At 43.7% G+C, this 24,810-nt stretch overlaps 1 protein-coding gene across 2 annotated transcripts in view; it reads left to right on the top strand.

Moving 5' to 3' along the window:
* LOC139406546 (transducin-like enhancer protein 4) overlaps positions 1–24,810 on the top strand; it is an 83,722-nt gene that overhangs the window by 49,702 nt on the left and 9,210 nt on the right. Inside the window, exons 6-19 of one of the 2 annotated variants that reach the window (XM_071149242.1) lie at positions 1,184–1,258; positions 1,970–2,144; positions 2,681–2,697; positions 4,701–4,838; positions 6,112–6,165; positions 11,912–12,082; positions 12,201–12,342; positions 12,687–12,838; positions 13,257–13,345; positions 13,999–14,248; positions 14,338–14,585; positions 14,882–15,029; positions 15,280–15,430; positions 15,549–15,625. In XM_071149242.1, coding sequence (XP_071005343.1) covers positions 1,184–1,258; positions 1,970–2,144; positions 2,681–2,697; positions 4,701–4,838; positions 6,112–6,165; positions 11,912–12,082; positions 12,201–12,342; positions 12,687–12,838; positions 13,257–13,345; positions 13,999–14,248; positions 14,338–14,585; positions 14,882–15,029; positions 15,280–15,430; positions 15,549–15,625 — 1,887 coding nt within the window. Of the gene's footprint in view, positions 1–1,183; positions 1,259–1,966; positions 2,145–2,680; positions 2,698–4,700; positions 4,839–6,111; positions 6,166–11,911; positions 12,083–12,200; positions 12,343–12,686; positions 12,839–13,256; positions 13,346–13,998; positions 14,249–14,337; positions 14,586–14,881; positions 15,030–15,279; positions 15,431–15,548; positions 15,626–24,810 lie in introns of both variants that reach the window. The other variant, XM_071149241.1, reaches the window with a different exon arrangement.

Raw genomic sequence — 24,810 nt, 5'->3', positions numbered from 1 at the left:
CCTCCATCCCAGTCTCAAATCTCTGGAAGACTGAAACAACAGGTTTCCCTCAAGAATGTCTCTGTATTTAGCGCCATCCATCATTCCTTAAATTCTGACCAGTTTCCCATTCCCTGCTGATGGAAAAACATCCCCACAGCATGATGCTGCCACCACCATGCTTCACTGTGGGGATGGTGATCTCGGGGTGATGAGAGGTGTTGGATTTGTGCCAGACATAGCGTTTTCCTTGACGGCCAAACAGCTCAATTTTAGTCTCATCTAACCAGAGTACCTTCTTCCATATGTTTGGGGAGTCTCCCACATGCCTTTTGGTGAACACCAAACATGTTTGCTTGGACACTCTTAGGTAAAGCCCAGCTCTGTGGAGTGTATGGCTTAAAGTGGTCCTATGGACAGATACTCCAATCTCCGCTGTGGAGATCTTCGCAGCTCCTTCTGGGTTATCTTTGGTCTCTTTGTTGCCTCTCTGATTAATGCCCTCATTGCCTGGTCTGTGAATTTTGGTGGGAGATCCTCTCTTGGCAGGTTTGTTGTGGTGCCATATTCTTTACATTTTTTAATAACGGATTTAATGGTGCTCCTTGGGATGTTCAAAGTTTCTGATATTTTTGTTATAACCCAACCCTGATCTGTACCTCTCCCCCACTTTTCCCTGACCTGTTTGGAGAGCTCCTTGGTATTCATGGTGCCACTTGTTTGATGGTGCACCTTGCTTAGTGGTGTTGCAGACTCTGGGGCATTTAAATTCCAAACAAGTGGACTTTATTTAGCTAATTATGTGACTTTGAAGGTTGCACCAGATCTTATTTAGGGGCTTCATAGCAAAGGGGGTGAATACATACAGTATGCACGCACCGTTTTTCTGTTTTTAATTTTTTTAATTGAATATTTTGAAACAAGTTATTTTTTTCACTTCACCAATTTGGACTATTTTGTGCATGTCCATTACATGAAATCCAAATAAAAATATATTTTGATTACAGGTTGTAATGCAACAAAATAGGAAAAATGCCAAGGGGATGAATACTTTTTCAAGGCACTGTATATAGTGTATGTCACAGCGGGATAAATAACCTGTGTGTGTGTGTGTGTGTGTGTGTGTGTGTGTGTGTGTGTGTGTGTGTGTGTGTGTGTGTGTGTGTGTGTGTGTGTGTGTGTGTGTGTGTGTGTGTGTGTGTAGCATCAACAGCAGGTGGTCCAGGCAGTGGAGAGGGCCAAACAGGTCACTATGGCCGAACTCAACGCCATCATTGGGGTGAGTCACCTCTGGTCACCATGACAACCCTCACACCCCCAACAGCGACACTATCAACATCAACACACACACACACAAAGACACAGTCTACAGGGGCATGCACACCTCTCTCTCTGCAGTGTTTAAAGTGCCGGGGTGTAAGTAGAGTGTAATGTGATCAGAGCTCCGACAAGCTCTCACTGTAACACACACACACACACACACACACACACACACACACACACACACACACACACACACACACACACACACACACACACTAAAATAAGTTGTAATAAGACCCAAGGAAAATAGCCTCTCTTTATCTGTCTGTACCCGCCCTCCTCTCCTCTCCCTCCACATCCCATATATTTTTCCCCCCTTTGTTTTGTTCTCTCCTTCTGCCCCACTCTTTCTCTTTCTCTCTCTTCCTGTTGCGCTATCTTTTCTCTATTCCTCCTTCTCCCGATCTATCTCCCTCCTCCTGTCCTCCCTCTCTTTCTCCCTGTGTTATCTCTCTCCCTCCCTGTGTTATCTCTCTCTCTCCCTCCCTGTGTCCTCTCTCTCTCTCTCTCTCTCTCTCGCTCTCCCTGTCCCCTCTTGCTCTCCCTGTCCCCTCTCTCGCTCTCGCTCTCTCTCTCTCTCTCTCTCTCTCTCTCTCTCTCTCTCTCTCTCTCTCTCTCTCCCCCTGTCCTCCTTCTCCCCCTGCCCTGTCTCCCTGGTGTACAGCAGCAGCAGCTCCAGCATCTGTCTCACCACACCCCAGGTATTCCCCTGACTCCCCACCCATCAGGCCTCTCTCTGGGGGGAGGTTCAGGTCTGCTTGCCCTTACTGGAGCCATGGGGGTCTCAGCCCACCTGGCCTCCAAGGATGAACGCAACCACCTGGACCCTGAGCACCTAAGAGGTACTACTCACTGACTGACCTCCACGTGAAGGACACTGGTGAAGAACTGTTGTACTGAAATGTGTCAGCTTTTGATACAAAATAACCACTTGGTTGAACTTTTGTTGAACTCAAAGGGTGGCGGAATAATTTGAGGAACAGCGCTCATTAAACATTGAACAACTAACAAATGGCATTCAGTTGCCTGCGAGGCTGTATTGATGGAGGGTGACTAGATGTTAAACTTGTAGGACCCTGGTGCAGAAAAAGAACGAGAGAGAGACAGCAGACAGATGAGTGCTGAATGAATGAACGGGAAGACAGAAAGCATTGTGTCTCTGAGGAGTGGAGACCGAGACGGAGAGGGCAGCACTGCAGATTGGAAACATGTACAATACAAAGCTTGTGTTTTTATTGCACGGGGACAGGACTTTTTCAGGTTGGCCTTGGCATGCTGTGGGGCTGTTGTTATTATTATCTATGCTGACGTCAATCCCCTCTACCCCTTCCCCCTCTACCCCTCTACTGCTCCTTCCCTCTTTCTGTTCCCTTCACAGAGGCTGCGCCAAGCAGGGTAAGTAACCCCAACGTGTGTGTCCGTTCGCGTGTGTGTGTGTGACTGTGAGACCCTCTTTAAAGAGGACCTCTAAAAGGGTCTGTTTTGTTGGAGAGTTTCCATTAATAGGACCAGCACCTAGGTTAGCATAGCTAGTACAACAGTAGAACAGTTATGTTGTTCCTTAACTCAGGCCCAATGGTAGGTTTGCAAAGAGAGGGTTTTTATGTAAAGTATCACAAGACATATAGCGGCCATTTTGAGTACCTCAAATTATCACAGGTGTCTGTAATTATCTCTGGCCCTCTCTCTGGCCTATATGAAATAATTAAATAACTAATGACAAAACTGTTAAACATGATCCTAAATGTAAACCATCAACTTAGTGAATACCATTAGTGTTTAATATGAGGGTTTCAGCTTGAATATTTTATACACACTTATTTATTTCACTATGTTAATATGTCTTTGTTGTCGATGTTTTGGCATCAAACTGGTGGCAGTTATGAAAAAAAGACAGTAGTTGGACGAGTTGTAATGTTAATTGAAAATAATGCCATTGTTGATTAGATGCTTTATTCATTAATTAGCCAATTTTTCTCTTGAACCATATGGTTTATATATTAGAAACTCATGGACAATATGGACACAGATATAAAAAATGAAAACTATATATATTATTATATCATTTTTATTCAAATATTTTTATTTAGAATATAAATTATCAAGGGGCCTCCAGAGTGACTTCACAAAATAGATGGCTACATGAGGGAGGAAAAGTATGTGGATATATTATATCAACATCTTAAGGCATCTGGCCTCCCGGGTGGCGCAGTGGTTAAGGGCGCAGTACTGCAGCGCCAGCTGTGCCATCCCTGGGTTCGCGCCCAGGCTCTGTCGTAACCGGCCGCGACCGGGAGGTCCGTGGGGCGACGCACAATTGGCCATGCGAGTTAGGGAGGGATTGGTCGGTAGGGATCTCCTTGTCTCATCGCGCACCAGCGACTCCTGTGGCGGGCCGGGCGCAGTGCACGCTAGCCAAGGTTGCCAGGTGCACAGAGGCCCTATGCCTCTGCTCCATTGGTGCGGCTGGCTTCCCGGTTGGATGCGCGCTGTGTTAAGAAGCAGTACGGCTGGTTGGGTTGTGTATCGGAGGACGCATGACATTCAGCCTTCGTCTCTCCCGAGCCCGTACGGGAGTTGTAGCAATGAGACAAGATAGTAGCTACTACAACAATTGGATACCACGAAAAAGGGGTAAAATTAAAATTAAAAAAAGAGAGATCCTGGTTCGAGTCCGAGCTCTGTCACAGCCGGCCGTGACCGGGAGACCCATGGGGCGGCGCACAATTGTCCCAGCATCGTCCGAGTTAGGGGAGGTTTGGCCAGCAGGGATGTTCTTGTCCCATCGTGCTCTACCGACTCCTGCTAAATGATACATCTTATAAACTAGATGTGACTAGACTAGCTTATAACCCCCCCCCCAAATATGGATGGCGGAAGGGAGGGAGCATGCATATCAATTGCTATTTGTTAAGTTGTGCTTATGTGATTTTTTTTTTTAAATGGAGAGGAAGAAAGAAAAAGCAAGGGGAAGAGCGGGAGGGACAGATGGAGGAGAAGACTGGGAGTTTGTTGAGAAAACTGTGGTTCTTTGTGTTCTGGTCTCGTCCATCCAACCAGCTTCCTGTCTGTGTCCTCCACAGTTCAAAAGAACAGAACGTTCCATAGGAGTCAACCGATGAAAGAGAATAGAGTTAGCCCACATAGACCCCAGAAATAATACTCCACTTTGATGTTTTATTCCTCTGTTATGGTGATCACACCATGCTCTTTCTAGTATAAATAGCCAGAAAATTGGCTTCTTGTAAAATGATCAGAGTCATATTTGAGAGTCATATGAGCTTTTCCGTGTCAGGGAGAAAGTTAATACACTTTTAATGTGTTGTTTGATTGCATTTTCTGTATGACTTACCTGTTGTGTGTCAGCTCTTTTTTATTTGATATGTGTGTGTGTGCAGAGTAAGTCTGTGTCGTCGACAGACAGCCAGCAAGTGGAGGAGCGCCAGGGCCCGTCGGGGGGGTACTCCTCCTCCCAGGGAGGGGGCGACGCTAAGAGGAGGCGCTGTGATGACAAGGAGCCCCTCCCACCTCACTACGTATGTATGCCATTCAATTAAACCTGCACTGGAGTATTAACACTGGATCAGCCCCAAGTCTCTGACATCACAGGTCAACCAGAGGTCACAGTCATTCTGCTAGTCAAATATGTGTTTAGCTTGGAAGGGTAAGACATGCAATGGCCAAAATAGATTAGCCTAGTGAACATGATCTCTCTCTCTGTGGAGTGAGTATTCTGATTGACATAGCTCCTCTATGAGAACTGCCTTAAATATCACATCAGTGTAGCTTATCGTGAAGGGAGATGTTGTGTTTTTAAAACAGGCTGGACAGGGAGCTCTGTTGATCATCCGCCTCTCTGTACTACATGATGTAATGGTTGTTTTTCTCCCAGCTCCGGTCTGTCTATGTCCAGGATGTTTTTCTCCTAGCTCCGGTCTGTCTACATCCAGGATGTTTTTCTCCTAGCTCCGGTCTGTCTACATCCAGGATGTTTTTCTCCTAGCTCCGGTCTGTCTACATCCAGGATGTTTTTCTCCTAGCTCCGGTCTGTCTACATCCAGGATGTTTTTCTCCTAGCTCCGGTCTGTCTACATCCAGGATGTTTTTCTCCTAGCTCCGGTCTGTCTACATCCAGGATGTTTTTCTCCTAGCTCCAGTCTGTCTACATCCAGGATGTTTTTCTCCTAGCTCCAGTCTGTCTACATCCAGGATGTTTTTCTCCTAGCTCCAGTCTGTCTACATCCAGGATGTTTTTCTCCTAGCTCCAGTCTGTCTACATCCAGGATGTTTTTCTCCTAGCTCCGGTCTGTCTATGTCCAGGATGTTTTTCTCCTAGCTCCAGTCTGTCTACATCCAGGATGTTTTTCTCCCAGCTCTGGTCTGTCTTCGTACAATATTTTTTTTTGTCCAAGCTCTGGTCTGTCTATGTTTAGGAATAGTCTCCTCTCCAACATGGCCCTGATCTGGCGCAATATAATTAGGGGGTGATGCCACTCCACTGTGATGTCAATAGGAATATCAGGCCACGATCACATCAACGCACTGTTGCCATGGTGATTAAGTGCCATCGCTGTCACCACTATTCCCAGAGAGAGAGGGGGAGAAGAAGAGAGGAAGGGAGAGAGAGGAATAAAGTAGTAATATGGCCAAACAGACAGAGAAAGGGAGGGAGGTGGGCATATCTGTGTATGCGTGTAGTGTGTGTGTTAGTCTGTGTGTACGACTGACAGAGGGAAGGTGTGAAGGGTGGGCAATATTGTTTACGTGAGAGAGATGTGCACCTGACATTCTCTCCTCTGTGTCTCTTAGGACAGTGATGGGGACAAGAGTGAGGATAACCTGGTGGTTGATGTCTCTAATGAAGTAAGAATAACCAAGTCATAGGTAGACACAGATCTTGGATGAGCTTACCCTCTCCCAATTCTAACCAAACCCGTTAGAGGGAAAAGGCTAAACTGGCCTTAGATCAGCACCTACTACATGCAACGTCATCTGACCCCATGTAACTGCTAATGGAAAACGATTAAAATGTTTAAGATACAAGTGCATCAGGCCTCCCGAGTGGCGTGGTGGTCTAAGGCACTGCATCGCAGTGCTAGCTGTGCCACTATCCTGGTTCGAGATCCTGGTTCGAGTCCAGGCTCTGTCACAGCCGGCCGCGACCGGGAGACCCATGGGGCGGCGCACAATTGGCCCAGCGTCGTCCGGGATAGGGGAGGGTTTGGCCAGCAGGGATGTCCTTGTCCCATCGTGCTCTAGCGACTCCTGTGCCAGGTCAGGCGCATGCACGCTGACATGGTCACCAGGTGTACGGTGTTTCCTCTGACACATTGGTGTGACTGGCTTCCGGGTTAAGCGGGCATTGTGTCAAGAAGCAGTGCTCCTTGGATGGATTTTGAGGACAAACGGCTTTCAACCTTCGCCTCTCCCGAGTCCGTATGGGAGTTGCAGCTCTTTCCAAAGTCAAGACAGAACTTAATTGATTGACAAGACCGAGAGCAGAATTTGCTATCCATCGAGTTCGACTCAACCATTACTTCCATTGTAATCTTCACCGTCATTTACCAACAAGCTATGCAGGAATGATCATTTAGCTGATATAGCAACTATTGAATTACTATCAGAACCCAAATTAATCAAAGATTATCCCGCTTCTATAAAGAATTGTACACCTCTGATTGTAAATCCACACAATGTCAGACTAAGGCCTTTCTAAAATAATTAAGAACTCCTCTTCTCTCAACAGCTGGGACCCAAATCTCTCTCAATGAACTCAAAAGGACATTGGGTAGAATGAATAAAGGAAAATCGCCTGTACGGGATTCCCCCTTAAGGTCTATTTAAAATGTGGGAATCAATTTGGTCCACTATTGCTTGAAATGATTAACACAGCCGTTCACAAAGGTTCATTTGGGAGATGTGAATACACCACTATTTTAGCTTTACATTTTTGTATTTTTTTTAAGGTAAGGATGCTACCCCGTGTTCTCACTATCGCTCCTTATCTTGATAAACACAGATATCAAACCGTTTTCCAAAATGTTGTCCCGTCTTGAGACTTCCTTACCCAAAGTGGGTTTGTTAAAAAACGTTTATTCTCAGATAACCTCCGTTGACTATTACATCTCTTAAATGCTTCATCAGAACCTTGGGCTGTTTTATCTCCTGTTGCAGAAAATGCTTTTTGATAGACTAGAATGGTCATATCTCTGGTCTGTCTTCGAACAAATGGGAATTGGCCTCCAATTTCATTAATATGATTAAAACACTAAATATGCCAATCCCTCAGCCGTAGATATTATAGGCAATATCTGCTCTGATCATTCAAAATCACAATAAGCAACAGACAAGGGGATCTGATTTCTCCTTTGTTATTTGTTTACCAATTTCCCTGATCACTTCATCTCATTATACGTGGACAATATTTTACTATATCTAGATATTGTATCTCAATCACTCCCAAATGCATTGAAGATCATCGATAAATTCAGCTTCATCTCAAGTTATTAAATTAATCGACCCAAATCTGCCTTACTTCCTCTCAAGACCCAGACTCCATCTCTGCTTTTGGAATCCCAATAATTTCCCATTTTAAATATTTGGGTGTAATAGATTTTCTTCCTTATATAAAACCATTGCTAGAAACTTAAACAGAATGTTCAAATCAATTCAATCCGACCTCAGTAGATGGACTAACATCCATGTTGCTTTAACCAGCAGAATATGTATTGTCAAAATGAAAAATGGCCATGGCTGGATATTTGTAATTCAATTCTTCCCATGTCTCCCCTTCTGGCTTTTGGGATAAAATCCATAGTGGGATTTAAAAAATGAATAAGGCAATGTAAGTGATCCCAGATTAAATTAAGAGGGAAAGAAGTAGGAGGACTATCTGTACCAAAGTTGAAATTGTATTTCCAGGCACTAGCATTTTGCCCCATCCTAAATCAGTTTAGACTTTATTCTTATGTTCCCTGACTGAGTACATAGAGAAAAATGGTGTCTCCAATTGCCTTGGAAGAGGTGGTCTTCACTGATATACCTCTTAACCCTTCTCCTACAATTTCCGTGGCTCCGCGGAAATCAAATAACATAAAACAAAAATCCCCATCAAAATCCGTCTGTTTAAACAATGTAAACTACGCTTTGGTCCTACTATTGCTCACACAATCTCTATTTTCGCGACATTTTAAAACAATGTAACTTGATATCAAAATGGCATGCCCATAATCCAATATTTCAAAATAACACCTTGCAATATGGAGGGCGGCCTTTTGCATCGACCCAATGGTTCAAATGTGTAATCCGTACCCTTGTTGATGTCATGGATAGTAATGGTTTGAAAACATTCCAAGATTGAAATACACATAAACATTAACAGGAAACTTCTATTTTCTATATTTACAACTTAGGTCAGCAATGCTGTCCTATGGAGTCCCTTGGGAAACCCAAATACCGAACCATCCAATTATGTGAAATATAAATAAATTATCTGGGCTCCCAAAAGGACTGATGTCTATAAACAACTTTTGGAAAGCTCATATTCTGGGCAAGCCATTAAAAAGTATGGGTTAGATCTAAGTGAATCTGAACAACCCTTTTTTGGAACAGAATATGGAAACGTGAACATGGCATCCAGTAATCTGAACCATCAATTTATAAACTTTAAGTTTGTTCACAGATGTATTTACCAAGGAAATATTTTACGAAGAAATTGGCACCAACTCCCAACTCACTGTTCACTGTGTCCCCTAAATCAGGTAGGCACTGCAGTTAAATGCTTCTGGGACAAAGTTACAAAATTCCTTTCAAAGTACATTAATGTAAATATTCAATGCTATGCATGTACAGTGCATTTGGAAAGTATTCAGACCTCTTAATTTTTTCCACATTTTGTTATGTTACAGCCTTATTCTAAAATTGATTAAATTGTTATTTCTCCTTATCAGTCTACACAAAATACACCATAATGACAAAGAAAAAAGCACATTTGACTTATCCCAAAGTCACTCCTGTGTTGTCTTGGCTGTGTGCTTAGGGTCATTGTTCTGTTGAAAGGTACTCTGGAGTAGGTTTTCATCAAGGATCTCTCTGTACTTTGCTCCGTTCATCTGACTAGTGTCCCATTCTCTGCCGCTGAAAAACATCCCCACAGCATGATGCTGCCACCACCATACTTTAACGTAGGGATGGTGCCAGGTTTCCTCCAGACGTGACACTTGTCATTCAGGCCAAAGAGTTCAATCTTGGTTTCATCAGACCAGAGAATCTTGTTTCTCATGGTCTGAGAGTCCTTTAGGTGCCTTTTGGCAAACTCCAAGCGGGCTGTCATATGCCTTTAACTGAGGAGTGGCTTCCATCTGGCCACTCTACCATAAAGGCCTGATTGGTGGAGTGCTGCAGAGATGGTTGTCCTTCTGGAAGGTTATCCCATCTCCACAGAGGAACTCTGGAGCTCTGTCAGAGTGACCATCGGCTTCTTGGTCACTTCCCTGACCAAGTGCCTTCTCCCCCGAATGCTCAGTTTGGCCAGACAGCCAGCTCTAGAAAGAGTCTTGGTGGTTCCAAACTTCTTCCATTTAAGAATGATGGAAGCCACTGTGTTCTTGGGAACCTTCAAGGCTGCAGAAATGTTTTGCTCGGACATGCACTGTCAACTGTGGGACCTTATATAGACAGATGTGTGCCTTTCTAAATCATGTCCAATCAATTGAATTTACCACAGGTGGACTCCATTCAAGTTGTAGAAACATCTCCAGGATGATCAATGGAAACAGGATGCACCTGGGCTCAATTGAGTCTCATAGCAAAGGGTCTGAATACTTATGTAAATAAGGTATTTCTTTTTCATACATTTGCAAACATTTCTAAAAAGCTGTTTTTGCTTTGTCATTATGGGGTATTGTGTGTAGATGAATGAGGAAAACAATGAATTGAATCCCTTTCAGAAGAAGGCTGTAACGTAACAAAATGTGGAAAAGGGGATGGGGTCTGAATACTTTCCGAATGCACTGTACTATGTTACTTAACGATGATAGTTTCTTGAATCTCCTAATTAATCAGAGACAATTACTGCTGGCAGGCAGCACTGCTGCAAAACAGATGTTGGCTATTAGACGGAAATCACCTCACTCTCTCTCAATTCAACAGTGGATACAGTTACCACTAGAAGTTCAATCATTAGAATTATCCACAGCGAGATGTTGGGCGTGGAGACTCATTTTTGTTTTTATTTTCCTTTGCAAACAGGGTTTATTGTTACTTTTTGATTCTATGATATGATCAAAATGATCAATACTTTATATTTCTGTACCTTTTTTGGGATGTTTTTTTCTTTTTGAGCATTAGCCAACAGGAAAATGCAAACAGAGTATGAGATTGTATGAGTTTGTGTAGTGTACCTGTAGCCCTCCCCAATGAAAAAAATTATAAAATAAACATTTTGTCACAAAAAAAGAATTTTTTTTCTATCTTCTGAAAATACCTAATCTTTTGTGACAACTGATGCATCCTCTCTCCTTCAGTGTAAGTGAAAGTGTTGAGTCATTGATCAGTTTGCATGCTGTACAACCCCAGGCAGTATCAGTAGCCTAGTCAAACTGTGTACTGTGCCCAGCTTCGCGTGCTGACAAACGCGAAGTAGACTGCCTGTTCCTGCTCTTGCAAATCTGTGTGGCACCTTCAGCATTCAAATACTAAAATGGCTTGCGTGTTGTTAGGTTTTATTAGTTGAGTGACAACCTATATCATTGGCTAGGTTATTGACATCTATGCACTGCTACCGGAGACACAACTGTCATCTGGCTATAGCCTACCTGCTAAGTCTTACAATATAATTGATTGTTCAGGTTTACCATCAGCAATAGTTTTGGTAGTTTTGCTTTAAACAATCAGTGTATATGGTCATTTTTAAATGTAGAGGGTAAAATTGATAATTTCACAATGAGGACACCAATCACCCTGAATTATGAGGAGCTGCTGTTCTCTCCTTTCCTAGTGAGTAAAGTCTCTCCCTGTTGAACACAGCTCTGGAACACACACGCACAGACACCCCTCCTCTCATCAGATAGCAGCAGTGTGTTTCCTTTATTTATGCCCTCAGAATATTTTAAATTGTTTAAATAATTAATACAGTGTACCGAAATATATGTTTTATCCAAGCTTTCTGCATTTGGTACTGCGCAGCACAATGCACAAAAGCGGGAAAGTCTCTTGTGTGATTTTTGCATTTTGAACAATTTGAGAATTTGACAGATGTTCTTATTGAGTGTGTGAGAGGGGATGTCTCTGGTGATTGTTGTGGTACAGTCTGTGGATGTGTGTTCTGCTCAGACACAGCTACAGGAGATGTGCTGACTGCAGCACACTGGGAGAAGATGGGAATGGTTTTATTGGGGTGGCTGTGGCAGGGAGGTAGACAGTTTGCTGGGTTTGACTTACAGTATCGTACAGGCCTCATACACACTTGTGCTTAAATCCATACGGACACTATAGTGATCTATAATGTCTATAATCTTACAGTTTTAGAGATTTTTGACAGCTAATGTGAAGCTACGGTCTTGTGTAGTTTTGGGGTGACCTGGAGTCCCTTATCGGTCTATGTACACAGGAACCCACATCTCCCGCGGGCAGCCCCCCTCACTCCCCCCACGGGAACGGTCTGGACCGGGCCCCCACCCTGAGGAAGGAGTTACCAGGGTCCCCCAGGAGCCCCGGAGAGGTCCCGTCCTCCCCCCTACCATGCAGCCCCACACCGGGCAAGGCCAAGGACCCAGCACAGGTATTATACATTCGTTGTCAAGCATTAACATTGTGCCCAACATCAACAAATGAGAGAACCATCCCTTACTTATCTGTATGAAGTTGTATCATGACTGTATCTCGTTACCTCTCTTTAGGTGGAGAAGTCTGGGTCTTCGTTGTCTAAGTCGAGCACCCCGTCCCCGTCTCACCATGAGGCTCTTACCCCCGGCCCCGCCGGCCCCAGTACGTCCTGCCTTCGCCTGGTCAGCAGGGCTGCCTCCTCCGCTGACCCCCTGGGTGAGTCACACACCTGTCTGTCTTGTCTGTCTTTCATACCTTCTGTCTGTGCCCCTGCTATTATACCCCTGCTATACCATCCTATTAATCTATTGTGATCATATAGCCATGTAATACCATAATTATACTTTTAATCTGCTCATAATACCATTATAACTCACCACTACTCCCTACTGTGATAATGTGCTCCTGTGGTATGGTTGATCAGCCAAAAGCAATGAAGACATGTTATAGTATAAGATATCACCAACACAACTCTCCGTAGACCCCATCTGTCTGACCTCTCTGGTCCTCAGTGACGTAAAATGTTCTCATCCACCCTATCTTCACCCCCCTCCCCCTAGCTCTCCGCAGTCCTCTGTCTGTGCCCCCCAGTTTGTACCCAGCTCAATTTGGGGGGGTGTCCCACGCAGGCGTCAATGGGGAGCTAACCAGTCCCGGGGGCTTCTCGCCCCAGATCAGCACTGCCACCAGCGCCTACACCCGCAGCCCCTTGGTGAGTTCTTTAGCACACCTCACTCACCTCTCTGTTTAAAACAGGTGTCCACAACTCCAGACCTCAAGGGCTGCATTGGCTATCGTCTTTGTCTCTTCCTGGCACTTAATTGATCAATTATGTCCCAAATTGGCCAGTTAGTGCACCCACCTGGTTGCCCGGGTGTGAATCAATTACTAATTATAAGGAAACAAATCAAGTCTAAACACTGTGGCCCTGAAGCATGAAAGATATGCATCACTGGTTTAAAACAAAACTTACAGCCTTATTCTGTTTTGACAATGTTTTCTGTGGTAGTAACTGGTTTGAAAGCCTATGTTGGAGGAATTTGATAAGATTAGGATTTACTGAGATTGAACTGTTACAACACCAGATTATTATTTTAGTAATCCTCCTCATGTCTTGGTCCTCCTCCTAGGCTCTCCAGGTGGCATATGAGTCTCGGTCCCACCTCAGAGCCCCAGGGCTGTCCTCCTCACTGCCTGGTGGATCCTCTGGGGGAAAACCGTATGTCGCTCCTCTCCTCCATCCAAACATAGAGAACTGTTGTTGTTGTTGTTTTAGCTGGGGCAAGCAGCAAGCTCTCCCAATTTAGATATAAAATTACACAACAACCTTGGCGTCACTATGCTATTGATCGTAGGGCCGGGACGATACCAGTATCGCAATATTTTTTATGAAGCAAACCAAACTCTTTGGTCCTTTAAAAACCTGCTCTATGTAAAATATTGTGTGTTATAGCTTGGAAAATAAATAAATGTGACTTTTGATGACAACATATTGATGTTTGTTTCCATCATTAGGTCTGTTTCCTTAAAAAGTTCAATCCGCGTTGTGTTTTGTTCCCTTGCCCACGATACTAACGTTCTCAATACTGGTATTGTCCCGGCCCAAACTGATTGGCCATTGGAAATAGCACTCTTACTCTGGCCCCTGTAACACAATCTTCCCTTTTGCATTCTGCCAACGGCTATTGTGTAAAAACAATTAGCAAGGTTTGGGTGAATATTTCTCAATTGCCATTCCCATTGCAGTGTTGACAGTCTTTAATGCTTTTGCATGACTGTTTGTAATAATATACAGATTTCTATTTCAGTGGATGGCACTCGTTCCATTTTCTCCTACTTCCCTCCCTCTGTTTACCTCCTCTCTCTCACCAGTGCCTACTCTTTCCATGTAAGTGCGGATGGACAGATGCAGCCGGTGCCTTTCCCTCCAGACGCCCTGCTGGGCCCGGGCATCCCGCGGCACGCCCGGCAGATCCACACTCTGAACCATGGAGAGGTGGTGTGTGCCGTTACCATCAGCACCTCCACACGCCACGTCTACACCGGCGGCAAGGGGTGTGTCAAGGTGTGGGACATCAGCCAGCCTGGCAGCAAGAGTGCCATGGCCCAGCTCGACTGTCTGGTGAGTGGACACAAACTTTAAAAGGCTTAACCAATCATATTGATTGTTTTATCTGTTCAATACATATGTTCTCTCTTTCCACCAATCAGAACAGGGATAACTACATCCGCTCATGTAAGATTCTCCCTGATGGGCGGACACTCATCGTTGGAGGCGAGGCTAGCACACTGTCAATCTGGGACTTGGCCACACCCACTCCCCGCATCAAGGCGGAGTTGACGTCTTCTGCCCCGGCCTGCTACGCTCTGGCCATTTCCCCCGACAACAAGGTCTGCTTCTCCTGCTGCAGCGACGGAAACATTGTAGTCTGGGACCTGCACAACCAGACCCTGGTTAGGTAAGGAGAGGAGAGGAGAGGAGAAGGGGGTAAGGAGGAGAGGGGGATAAATAGGAGGTTAGGAGGGGTAGAGAGGGGGGGGACATCAGGGTCTGGGACCTGCACAGCAGGGCAGCAGAATAGAGGAGGGTAGAGGGGGAGGAGAGTGCATAAGAGTAGAGTGAGAGGGTAGGGCAGGAGAGTGTAGAGGAGGGGAGCATGGTAGAGGGTAAGAGAGCAGGGCAGTGGGCTAGATGACTATGGATCACATCTGAATGGCTCTGGGTTGATGTTGATTGTATCTCTGTGCTCCCCAGGCAGTTCCAGGGCCACACTGACGGGGCCAGCTGTATTGACATCTCCAACGATGGGACCAAACTGTGGACGGGGGGGCTGGACAACACAGTACGCTGCTGGGACCTGAGAGAGGGACGACAGCTGCAGCAGCACGACTTCACCTCACAGGTACTGATGAAACACCTGAGACGTTGTGACTAGCTAACGCTAGGTATGACCAACTCAGGACTGTCTTTCTGAGAAGACTTCACCTTAATATGATAGTGTACCTATCAGCCTCTATTTCAGACCAGTCACTCTGCTCCTCTCTGTTGTTTCATATCTCCATGATGATGCAGATGATAATCTTTGTCAGATGAGCTCCGTTCAGTCGTGTAATGAGCTTTCTCTCTCTCTCTCATCCTCTCCCTCCCTCCAGATCTTTTCTTTGGGCTACTGTCCTACAGGAGAGTGGCTGGCAGTGGGCATGGAGAGCAGTAATGTAGAAGTGCTGCATGTCTCCAAACCAGACAAGTACCAGCTGCACCTCCATGAGAGCTGTGTGCTCTCCCTCAAGTTTGCCTCCTGTGGTACGTACAAGCTCAGAACTCTGACTGACACTATCCTAACTTGCATAATTATGCTAATGAGATGTATAGTGGTTGGATACATCAGCTAACTCTGAAGTATAACGTGTGTGTGTTTCAGGCAAGTGGTTTGTGAGCACAGGGAAGGACAATCTGCTGAATGCATGGAGGACGCCATATGGAGCCAGTATTTTCCAGGTGAGAGAGAGAGAGGCAGGATAGCCCTCTGGCTAATACTCATATGGTATTGTACCGTCAGTGAACCCAACACTAACCCTTTCCCACGACCAACACCAATCCATAGCCCAATCTTCTAATATTCTCCTGCTCCCATCAGTGTGTGTGTGAGTGAGAGCACTGGCATAGCACAACCCCCCGCAGCCCCTGGGGTGTTGGGGGCCCCCTGGTTTTCCATCAGCCCCATGGCAAAATGTGTAGAATTTCAGGAAATTAGCTATAAAACTGCAACATTTTCTCTCAGCCGCATGGCAAAATGTGTAGAATAGCATTAGATTAGCTATAGAACAGCAACATTCACTCTCTGCCCCATGGCAAAAGGTATAGAATAGCATGAGATTAGCTATAGAACTGCAAATTCTCTCTCTGGCAAAATGAAATGTGTAGAATTGAAGGAAGTTAACTTCTTCCCACTGAGAGTGAGGGTGGGACAGAGGTTGAAAGACAAGTTGTTTATCACAGATATGATTCAAGGTGACTTTCTGGGCTTTATCAGACAGAACAGACTGCATCACACATACACTTTAGGCTTTATCTATGCGGTATGTATGAGTGTGATGAGCTACAGGAAGACCATTTAAAGGGGAGATATTGTGTTGTGTGTGGGAGGGAGGCAGTATGGCTGTCATTGCTGTTTGCTAGTCTAGTGCAGGGAGGGAGGAATCTGCAGCCTTGGCTGGTGTCTCCTTAGAGCTCTGATGAGCACAGATGCTATCTTTATTATCCAAATGCCCCTCAGTTCCCTCTACATGACGTCTCACAATCTCCCTCTCTATCTCTGTGTCTCTCTCACACTATGATACCCTTTTCAGACATATGGAATGTGGCACCTTGAAAGCACCTCGGCTACGGCATGTTTGTTTGTCTGTAAGGGTACAAATACAACAGCTTTTGAAATGCTGACACGAAACCTTCTCTGGAAATTCGAAGTGCCACTAAAATGGCCATTTTACTTGTCTATAAAGGAATGCCACTTCTAAAGTGGGACAAACATCAATCATTAGGCGAACTGTAAATAATAATCTTGAGATGCCTGCTCGTAACCTGCCTGCCTGCTGCCTGCGCGCAGACCACTCTCCTAAATGTTTTTGTTAAAATTCATTAAATACTGTGACTTTTAGTAGAAAGAAAACACATCTAGCTTCCCCTCCATAAAAAAACAGCATAAAAACAACACAGCAATCAGGAACGTTTATTGTCGTCAGGGAAACAATACAGAACATTCTATGCCGGAGCAGAATTCTACTGTCTGAAAAGGTACAGATGCTTCTGATGGTGCACTTTTTAAAATTGTCTTAAAAGGTTATCAGTTGTTGCTATCGAAACGTTACTGTAGTGGCGTTCTGTCTATAAAGGGTATTATTCTGCTACTTCCTCTCTTGCTTTCTTTCTCTTGCTCGCTTTTACTCCCGATTCATCTCGCTCTCTCTCTTTCTCTCTCACATGTACATACACAAACCCCCCTTTCTCCTCCCTCCAATTGCTCTCACTCAACACTACCTCATCCCTTGTACCGATCCATCCTCTCTCCCTCCTCCCCGTCTCTCTGTAGTGTGAGCGTGTCTGTCAGTCAACATGGCCTCTCTCACCAATGGCCTGCTGATTGACAGCCTTGGTGATATGAACCTGTCATGTGGAGGAGAGAGGGGATGCAAGGAGGAGGATGAGATTGAAAGAGGGGGAGAGTGGAGGGAGAGAAGGAGGGGGAGAAGTGGGAGGAGGTAGAGGTTTAAAGGAGGGATGGATTGAGAGAGGAGCCGTGCTAGTAGGGAGCCATCTGGGGATAGGATCATAGGTCTGATGCAGACAGAGACGGATCCTGGTGGAGACAGAATAGAGGTACAGTAGTAGGGATTGTTTATTCAGTTATTGTAGAGAAAGTCAGCTCCCTGTATTTCTGTGGTTCTGAAAGCTGTGATTAGTGATGCTGAGAGCACAGCTGAACCACGTAGGGTTAAAAGGATAATCCACCTACCAGAAGTGAAACATGAAACTCCTGTCAGTTTGAGGATAGTGTATGTTCTATGAGTGTGTAAAATAACTATTTTCACCATGATTTAACTTCTAAGTGGTCCGTCTATGAAATCATGAAATTGTGTAGGAACTTGTCAAACCTATAAGGTTCTAATCACTGGAGATAGGGGATAAGACAATATCACATTTCATAACGCTTAAAAAAATGTATGTGCTCACTACTGTAAGTTGCTCTGGATAAGAGTGTCTGCTAAATGACTCAAATGTAAATATAAAACAGTTACCTGCACTCCAGATCGCCAGATCAGCCAATAGATGGTATGGGCATACTTGTCTAGAACAGGGGTTCTCAAAGTGGGGTCCGCAGAGGTACTGCGGCCAGATCTCAAAATATATATCTTTTTTATACGCTTTTTTATATTTTATTATACATTGCATTTTTTTATGAATATTACTAACAGATTAAACTACTTTTGGCCAAGGGATCTGTGGAATATGTTTTTAAAGTGTGTAATAATTAGAGGTCGAATGATTAATCGGAATGGCCAATTAATTAGGGCCGATTTCAAGTTTTCATAACAATCAGAAATCTGTATTTTTGGACACCAATTTGGCCGATTTTTTTTACACCTTAATTTAAATCTTTATTTAACTAGGCAAGTCAGTTAAGAACACATTCTTATTTTCAATGACGGTCTATGAACGGTGGGTTAACTGCCTTGTTCAGGGGCAGAACGACAGATTTTTACCTTGTCAGCTCGGGGGATTCAATCTTGCAACCTTACAGTTAACTAGTCCAACGCTCTAACCACCTGATTACATTGCACTCCACGAGGAGCCTGCCTGTTATGCGAATGCAGTAAGCCAAGGTAAGTTTCTAGCTAGCATTAAACTTATCTTATAAAAAACAATCAATCATAATCACTAATTAACAACACATGGTTGATGATATTACTAGTTTATCTAGTGTGTCCTGCATTGCATATAATTGATGCGGTGCGTATCGTTGCTCCAATGTGTACCTAACCATAAACATCAATGCCTTTCTTAAAATCAATACACAGAGGTATATATTTTTAAACCTGCATATTTAGCTAAAAGAAATCCAGGTTAGCAGGCAATATTAACCAGGTGAAATTGTGTCACTTCTCTTGCATTCATTGCACGCAGAGTCAGTGTATATGCAGTTTGGGCCACCTAATTTGTCAGAATTTTACGTAATTATGACATACCATTGTAGGTTGTGCAATGTGACAGGAATATTTAGACTTATGGATGCCACCCATGAGATAAAATACGTAACGGTTCCGCATTTCACTGAAAGAATAAACATCTTGTTTTTGAGATGATAGTTTCCAGATTCGACCATATTAATGACCTAAGGCTTGTATTTCTGTGTGTTATTATGTTATAATTAAGTCTATGATTTGATAGTGCAGACTGACTGAACGATGGTAGGCACCAGCAGCCTTGTAAGCATTCATTCAAACAGCACTTTCTGCGTTTTGCCAGCAGCTCTTCGCTGTGCTTCAAGCATTGCGCTGTTTATGACTTCAAGCCTATCAACTCCCGAGATTAGGCTGGTGTAACCGATGTGAAATGGCTAGCTAGTTAGCGGGGTGCGCGCTAATAACGTTTCAAACGTCACTCGCTCTGAGACTTGGAGTGGTTGTTCCCTTGCTCTGCATGGGTAACGCTGCTTCGAGGGTGGCTGTTGTCGTTGTGTTCCTGGTTCGAGCCCAGGTAGGGGCGAGGAGAGGGACGGAAGCTATACTGTTACACTGGCAATACTAAAGTGCCTATAAGAACATCCAATAGTCAAAGGTTAATGAAATACAAATGGTATAGAGGGAAATAGTCCTGTAATTCCTATAATAACTACAACCTAAAACTTCTTACCTGGGAATATTGAAGACTCATATTAAAAGGAACCACCAGCTTTCATATGTTCTCATGTTCTGAACAAGGAACTTAAACTTTAGCTTTTTTACATGGCACATATTGTACTTTTACTTTCTTCTCCAGCACTTTGTTTTTGCATTATTTAAACCAAATTGAACATGTTTCATTATTTATTTGAGGCTAAATTGATTTTATTGATGTATTATATTAAGTTAAAATAAGTGTTCATTCACTATTGTTGTAATTGTCATTATTACAAATAAATTTCAAAAACGGTTGATTAATCAGTATTGGCTTTTTTTGGTCCTCCAATAATCGGTATCGGTGTTGAAAAATCATAGTCGGTCGACCTCTAGTAATACAAAACAATGTAATATTATTAGTCTACAATGTATGTCTTTAACCCTGGGCAACATGGGCCTGGCTCACAGGGATATGTGTATCCACAGTACTCCTAATTATCCACTTTTCAACTCAATACTATTCCCCCAATGTTTTTAACATTTTTTAAAACGTAAATGCACTGTAATTTAAGCTTTAAAACTGCAATGTTTTCTCTTTGCCTCATGGCAAAATGTGTAGAATAGCAGGAAATTAGCTTGAAAAGTGCAAAGAGGCAGGCTTTTCAAATGTTCTCTCCCCGGGCCCGAGACCTGGTTTGTCTAGCCATGGATTTCAGACGTCATAGTAAAACTCCTTATAGGCTATCAGAACGCACTCGAGTTGTGTTCTGATTATGAGGGGTCCCTGATGAATTTGCTATCACAAAAGGGGTCCCCGGCCACAAAAGGCTTGAGATCCCCTTGGTCTAGAACAGTTCCATCCGCTTATTTCGTCATGACAAAGTATATACAGTGCCTTGCGAAAGTATTCGGCCCCCTTGAACTTTGCGACCTTTTGCCACATCCGAATCCGGCTTTAAACTTCTTCACAACAGTATCTCGGACCTGCCTGGTGTGTTCCTTGTTCTTCATGATGCTCTCTGTGCTTTTAACGGACCTCTGAGACTATCACAGTGCAGGTGCATTTATACGGAGACTTGATTACACACAGGTGGATTGTATTTATCATCATTAGTCATTTAGGTCAACATTGGATCATTCAGAGATCCTCACTGAACTTCTGGAGAGAGTTTGCTGCACTGAAAGTAAAGGGGCTGAATAATTTTGCACGCCCAATTTTTCAGTTTTTGATTTGTTAAAAAAGTTTGAAATATCCAATAAATGTCGTTCCACTTCATGATTGTGTCCCACTTGTTGTTGATTCTTCACAAAAAAATACAGTTTTATATCTTTATGTTTGAAGCCTGAAATGTGGCAAAAGGTCGCAAAGTTCAAGGGGGCCGAATACTTTCGCAAGGCACTGTATCTCGCTTAGATGTGCTCAATCTAAACAGTGTACCAAATTATTCATATCAGTTTTTCCATCAAGTACCATTATGCAATCAGGGTTGCCATGACCATAGTTGCCTTGAAAACAATGTCACGGGTGAAAATGTATTGATTGCATAGTCACTTTAACTATACATTCATGTACATACTACCTAAATTGGCCTGACCAACCAGTGCTCCCGCACATTGGCTAACCGGGCTATCTGCATTGTGTCCCACCACCTGCCAACCCCTCTTTTTACGCTTCTGCTACTCTCTGTTCATCATATATGCATAGTCACTTTAACGATACCTACATGTACATACTACCTCAATAAGCCTGACTAACAGGTGTCTGTATATAGCCTTGCTACTCTTTTTTTCATATGTCTTTTTACTATTGTTTTATTCTTTACCTACCTACACACACACACCTTTTTTCCCACACAAATGGTTAGAGCCTGTAAGTAAGCATTCGGCACATGTGACAAATAAACTTTGAATTGATTTGATGATTGTGGGTTTTTGGGCTACTTCTAAATTGCACTGCGTCAGCCATGACATTTCTCATAATTAAAAAAAAAAAGTATTATTTTCACTGTGACAGTGCTGCTGCTGCTGACTATCATGCAGTGAGGCAGGCTGTTGCTGATTGAGTGAGTGGGGGGCAGGGACAGAGAGGTGTGTGTCGGCCCTCCATTTGCACGTTCCCGTGCGTCTCCGCCCTATGCACAAGTGCCCCAAAACTGGGGGAGTGAAAATTATGGAGGGTGTAGGTAGGGGCTAATTAGACACTGCGATAATCACTTTGACCGAGCCAGCAACGTTGCAGGCTTCAGAGCGAAGTTTAATCTCATAAATCAAATCAAATGTTACTTGTCACATGCTCTGAATAAAACAGGTGTAGACCTAACAGTGAAATGCTTACTTACAAGCCCTTAACCAACAATGCAGTTTTAAGTGTTAAGTACACTTTGTGACATCGTGGCTACCCTCTCCTTACTCATCAACTCCAGGTGTGACGCCATTGAGAAAATGGTAGGCGCGAAGGCTTGAAAAAGACTGTGGAGTTTGCATGTGGTGAAATCAAGGATGTGAAAACGAGAGTGGCAAAAGTTGAAGAAAGGGTGGAAAAGAATAACAATGTCTACCATAGACGTCTCACTGATCTGGAACAATACACAAGAAAATGGAACCTGAGACTCTACGGCTTGCCAGAAGTGGAGAATGAAGATGTGTGAGGAGAGGCTATCCGCATCTGCCAAGAAGTTTTGCCTGCAGAGAAGAACAGAGTTGGTGATAGCATCGAAGATGTGCATCGCCTCGGCAAGAAGCAACAGAAAAACGATTCAAGACCAAGGGGTATCAGCATCCTCTTCACTGCCAGATTCTATAGGGGTGCTGTCTAGAAAGCTGCTAGGAAGAACGCCTTCCTTCAGAGCCATGGTATGCGTTTCACCGAGCATATCAGCCCAGAGGACATAGAAAGAAGGAACAAGTTGTGGCCAACGGTCAAGAAAGCACGAAATGAGGGGAAGGCTGCTTACTTCATCGGAGGACGAGTCTTCATCAACGGTTCAGAAATCCATATTCCTCCCTAAAATCTCACTAGAAGGAACAGGTTGATGGGTTCAGCCATGGTATTCTCATTTTCCTTATGTTGTTTACCTAACAAGCATCAGGTGACTATTTTTCAGGAATACATAGGTATTTCAATTTATTAGTTTGTTCTTGTATGACCAGAAGACCTATTTTGTTTACAAACTTACGAAGAAGACTGAAAGCTGTATTTATTTTTGATGTATACAGTAACTAAGATACTGTTTTAAAGGGCATACAGGTCTGCTCTGACTTTACACGGTTATTGTTCTATTTAGTTATTAATACTTATTTCCAAAAAAGGTCTTAGGAACGTTTATATGTAAAACTTTTTTTATTCAATTATTTTATGATCAGCTTTCATATGCACTTAAAATAGTAGGTACCCTTTTATTTAAATTATTATTTGTTATTTTATTTCTCAGAATAGTTCCTGATTACACCAAAGAGGGTTTTTAGTCTCTATTACTACAAGAACCCTTGGTTTGGTCTTGAACATAATTTTCAGTTGAGTTGAATTTCAAAGCCAGATAACGTCTAGCTCAAAGGTTATAGAATAAGCTATTTTCACTTTAAATTGACTTAAATGGTGCAGATCTCGGTTCCTTATCGTTTACTTTCACTGATCCTACGTCTGACTCATCCTACTACAGTTTATACTTTTATATAATCTTTGTTGTTTTGTCTTTGTCTATAGTTTTTCTTAGTGCTAGGGGGTTACGAAACAGTGTGAAGCGCAAGGCCTTATTTCTATTTGCTAAACCATTTCAAACAGATTTTTGCTTTTTTCAAGAGTCTCACTCAATTTCAGCTGATACCAACTTCTGGAGGTCACAGTGGGACAACGATATTTGGCTTTCCCATGGATCTGAACGCTCCGCTGGTGTCACTACAATGAAAAATACCTTTGGTGGTAATATTCTACACTTGGAATGTGACCCCTTTGGTACCTTTAGTTGTCTTGTGATCGATTACAATGACATTACACTCATTACTGTAAACTTCTACGGGTACAACACCAAACATGAGAATGATGAGTTACTTGAATCTAGATTCCAAGAACACAGGATGAGATGTTACTATCCTTTGTGCAAGCACTTCCAAGAGTTAATGAACAGTGAGCCTGGTGAAATTTGGGGAGCGCATCGTCAGTAGTGTACCTTTGGTTCCTAGGGTGTTTCGGCCTTTCACACTATACACCCTCCCCAAAGGCGGCCAGCGACAGGGTGATCAATCCTACGCTTGCGTCCCATTCCCAATTAGTCATAGGAGTTGCCTTGTTGATGATAGCCAACATCCCATGGGACTATGCATGGCAGGGGCATCCTCCTCCCTGAGTCAAGCATTGTTGACCGCATACCTCCTGGCCCTCTCACTTCGGGGCCCAGCTGGGGTCTTTCCTCTTCATCCAGAGCCACTGATTGCTGCCTTCTGCCGCCTCCGATACAGCTTTGATTGCCGAACACTGGCTCTGGCCCTTAATTCCAAGGTCTCTAAGCAGTCTGGTTGTAGATGTTGCCACAAAACCTCTGCAGCCCACCTCCACTGGTCGGACTTCTGTGTTCCAGCCATGATGCCGTGCTTCGGCAGCTAGATCGGCATAGCGCAGATGCTTTCGCTCATAAGCCTCATCTACTGAGTCCTCCCAGGGTACTGTGAGCTCAATGATGAAGACCTTCTTGAGCGAACGGGACCAGAGCACCATGTCAGGTCTTAGGGTGGTGGTTGCGATCTCCGGAGGAAACACAAGTTGCCGGCCAATGTCAGCTAGCATTTTCCAGTCGCGGGCCAAGCGCAGCTGGTCTCGCTCTAATGGTGTCGAGCCGCGCTTCGGTGGTTTAGCCCCTTCGCGTACAAAGTTTGTCCGTAAGGGGTGTGATGCTGCTGGGGGTGGTAGGGAGTTGGTGGCAGCTCGCTTGTCCTCCAGGGCGGACGCAAGGTTTTTTTTTTTTAGAGAAACATATACTTCATTGGTTATCTAAATTTCCCAATTCGTTATTATTGATAGGAGGGGACTTTAACATTACTATAGATAATTCAACTGATAGATGGCCCCCAGGTAGGCCAACCAATCAGAATTTGGGTTTAATACTTTTTATGGAAAAGTTTGATCTTACTGATATATGGAGAGAGAGGTTTCCGGCAGACAGATCATTCACTTGGAGTAACAAAACAGGTTCCAGACAATCCAGAATAGATTTTTGGCTTATATCCAAATGTATTGATAGTGAGTGTGTTACTAGAAATATTTGTACTACTCCCCTCACAGACCATAGGGCCATTTACATTGATATCAAAATA

This window comes from Oncorhynchus clarkii, chromosome 4 (assembly GCF_045791955.1).
Source record: "Oncorhynchus clarkii lewisi isolate Uvic-CL-2024 chromosome 4, UVic_Ocla_1.0, whole genome shotgun sequence".
NCBI lineage: Eukaryota > Metazoa > Chordata > Actinopteri > Salmoniformes > Salmonidae > Oncorhynchus > Oncorhynchus clarkii.
Note: the sequence above shows the minus strand (reverse complement) of the source record. Positions and strands in the feature narration are given on the sequence as shown.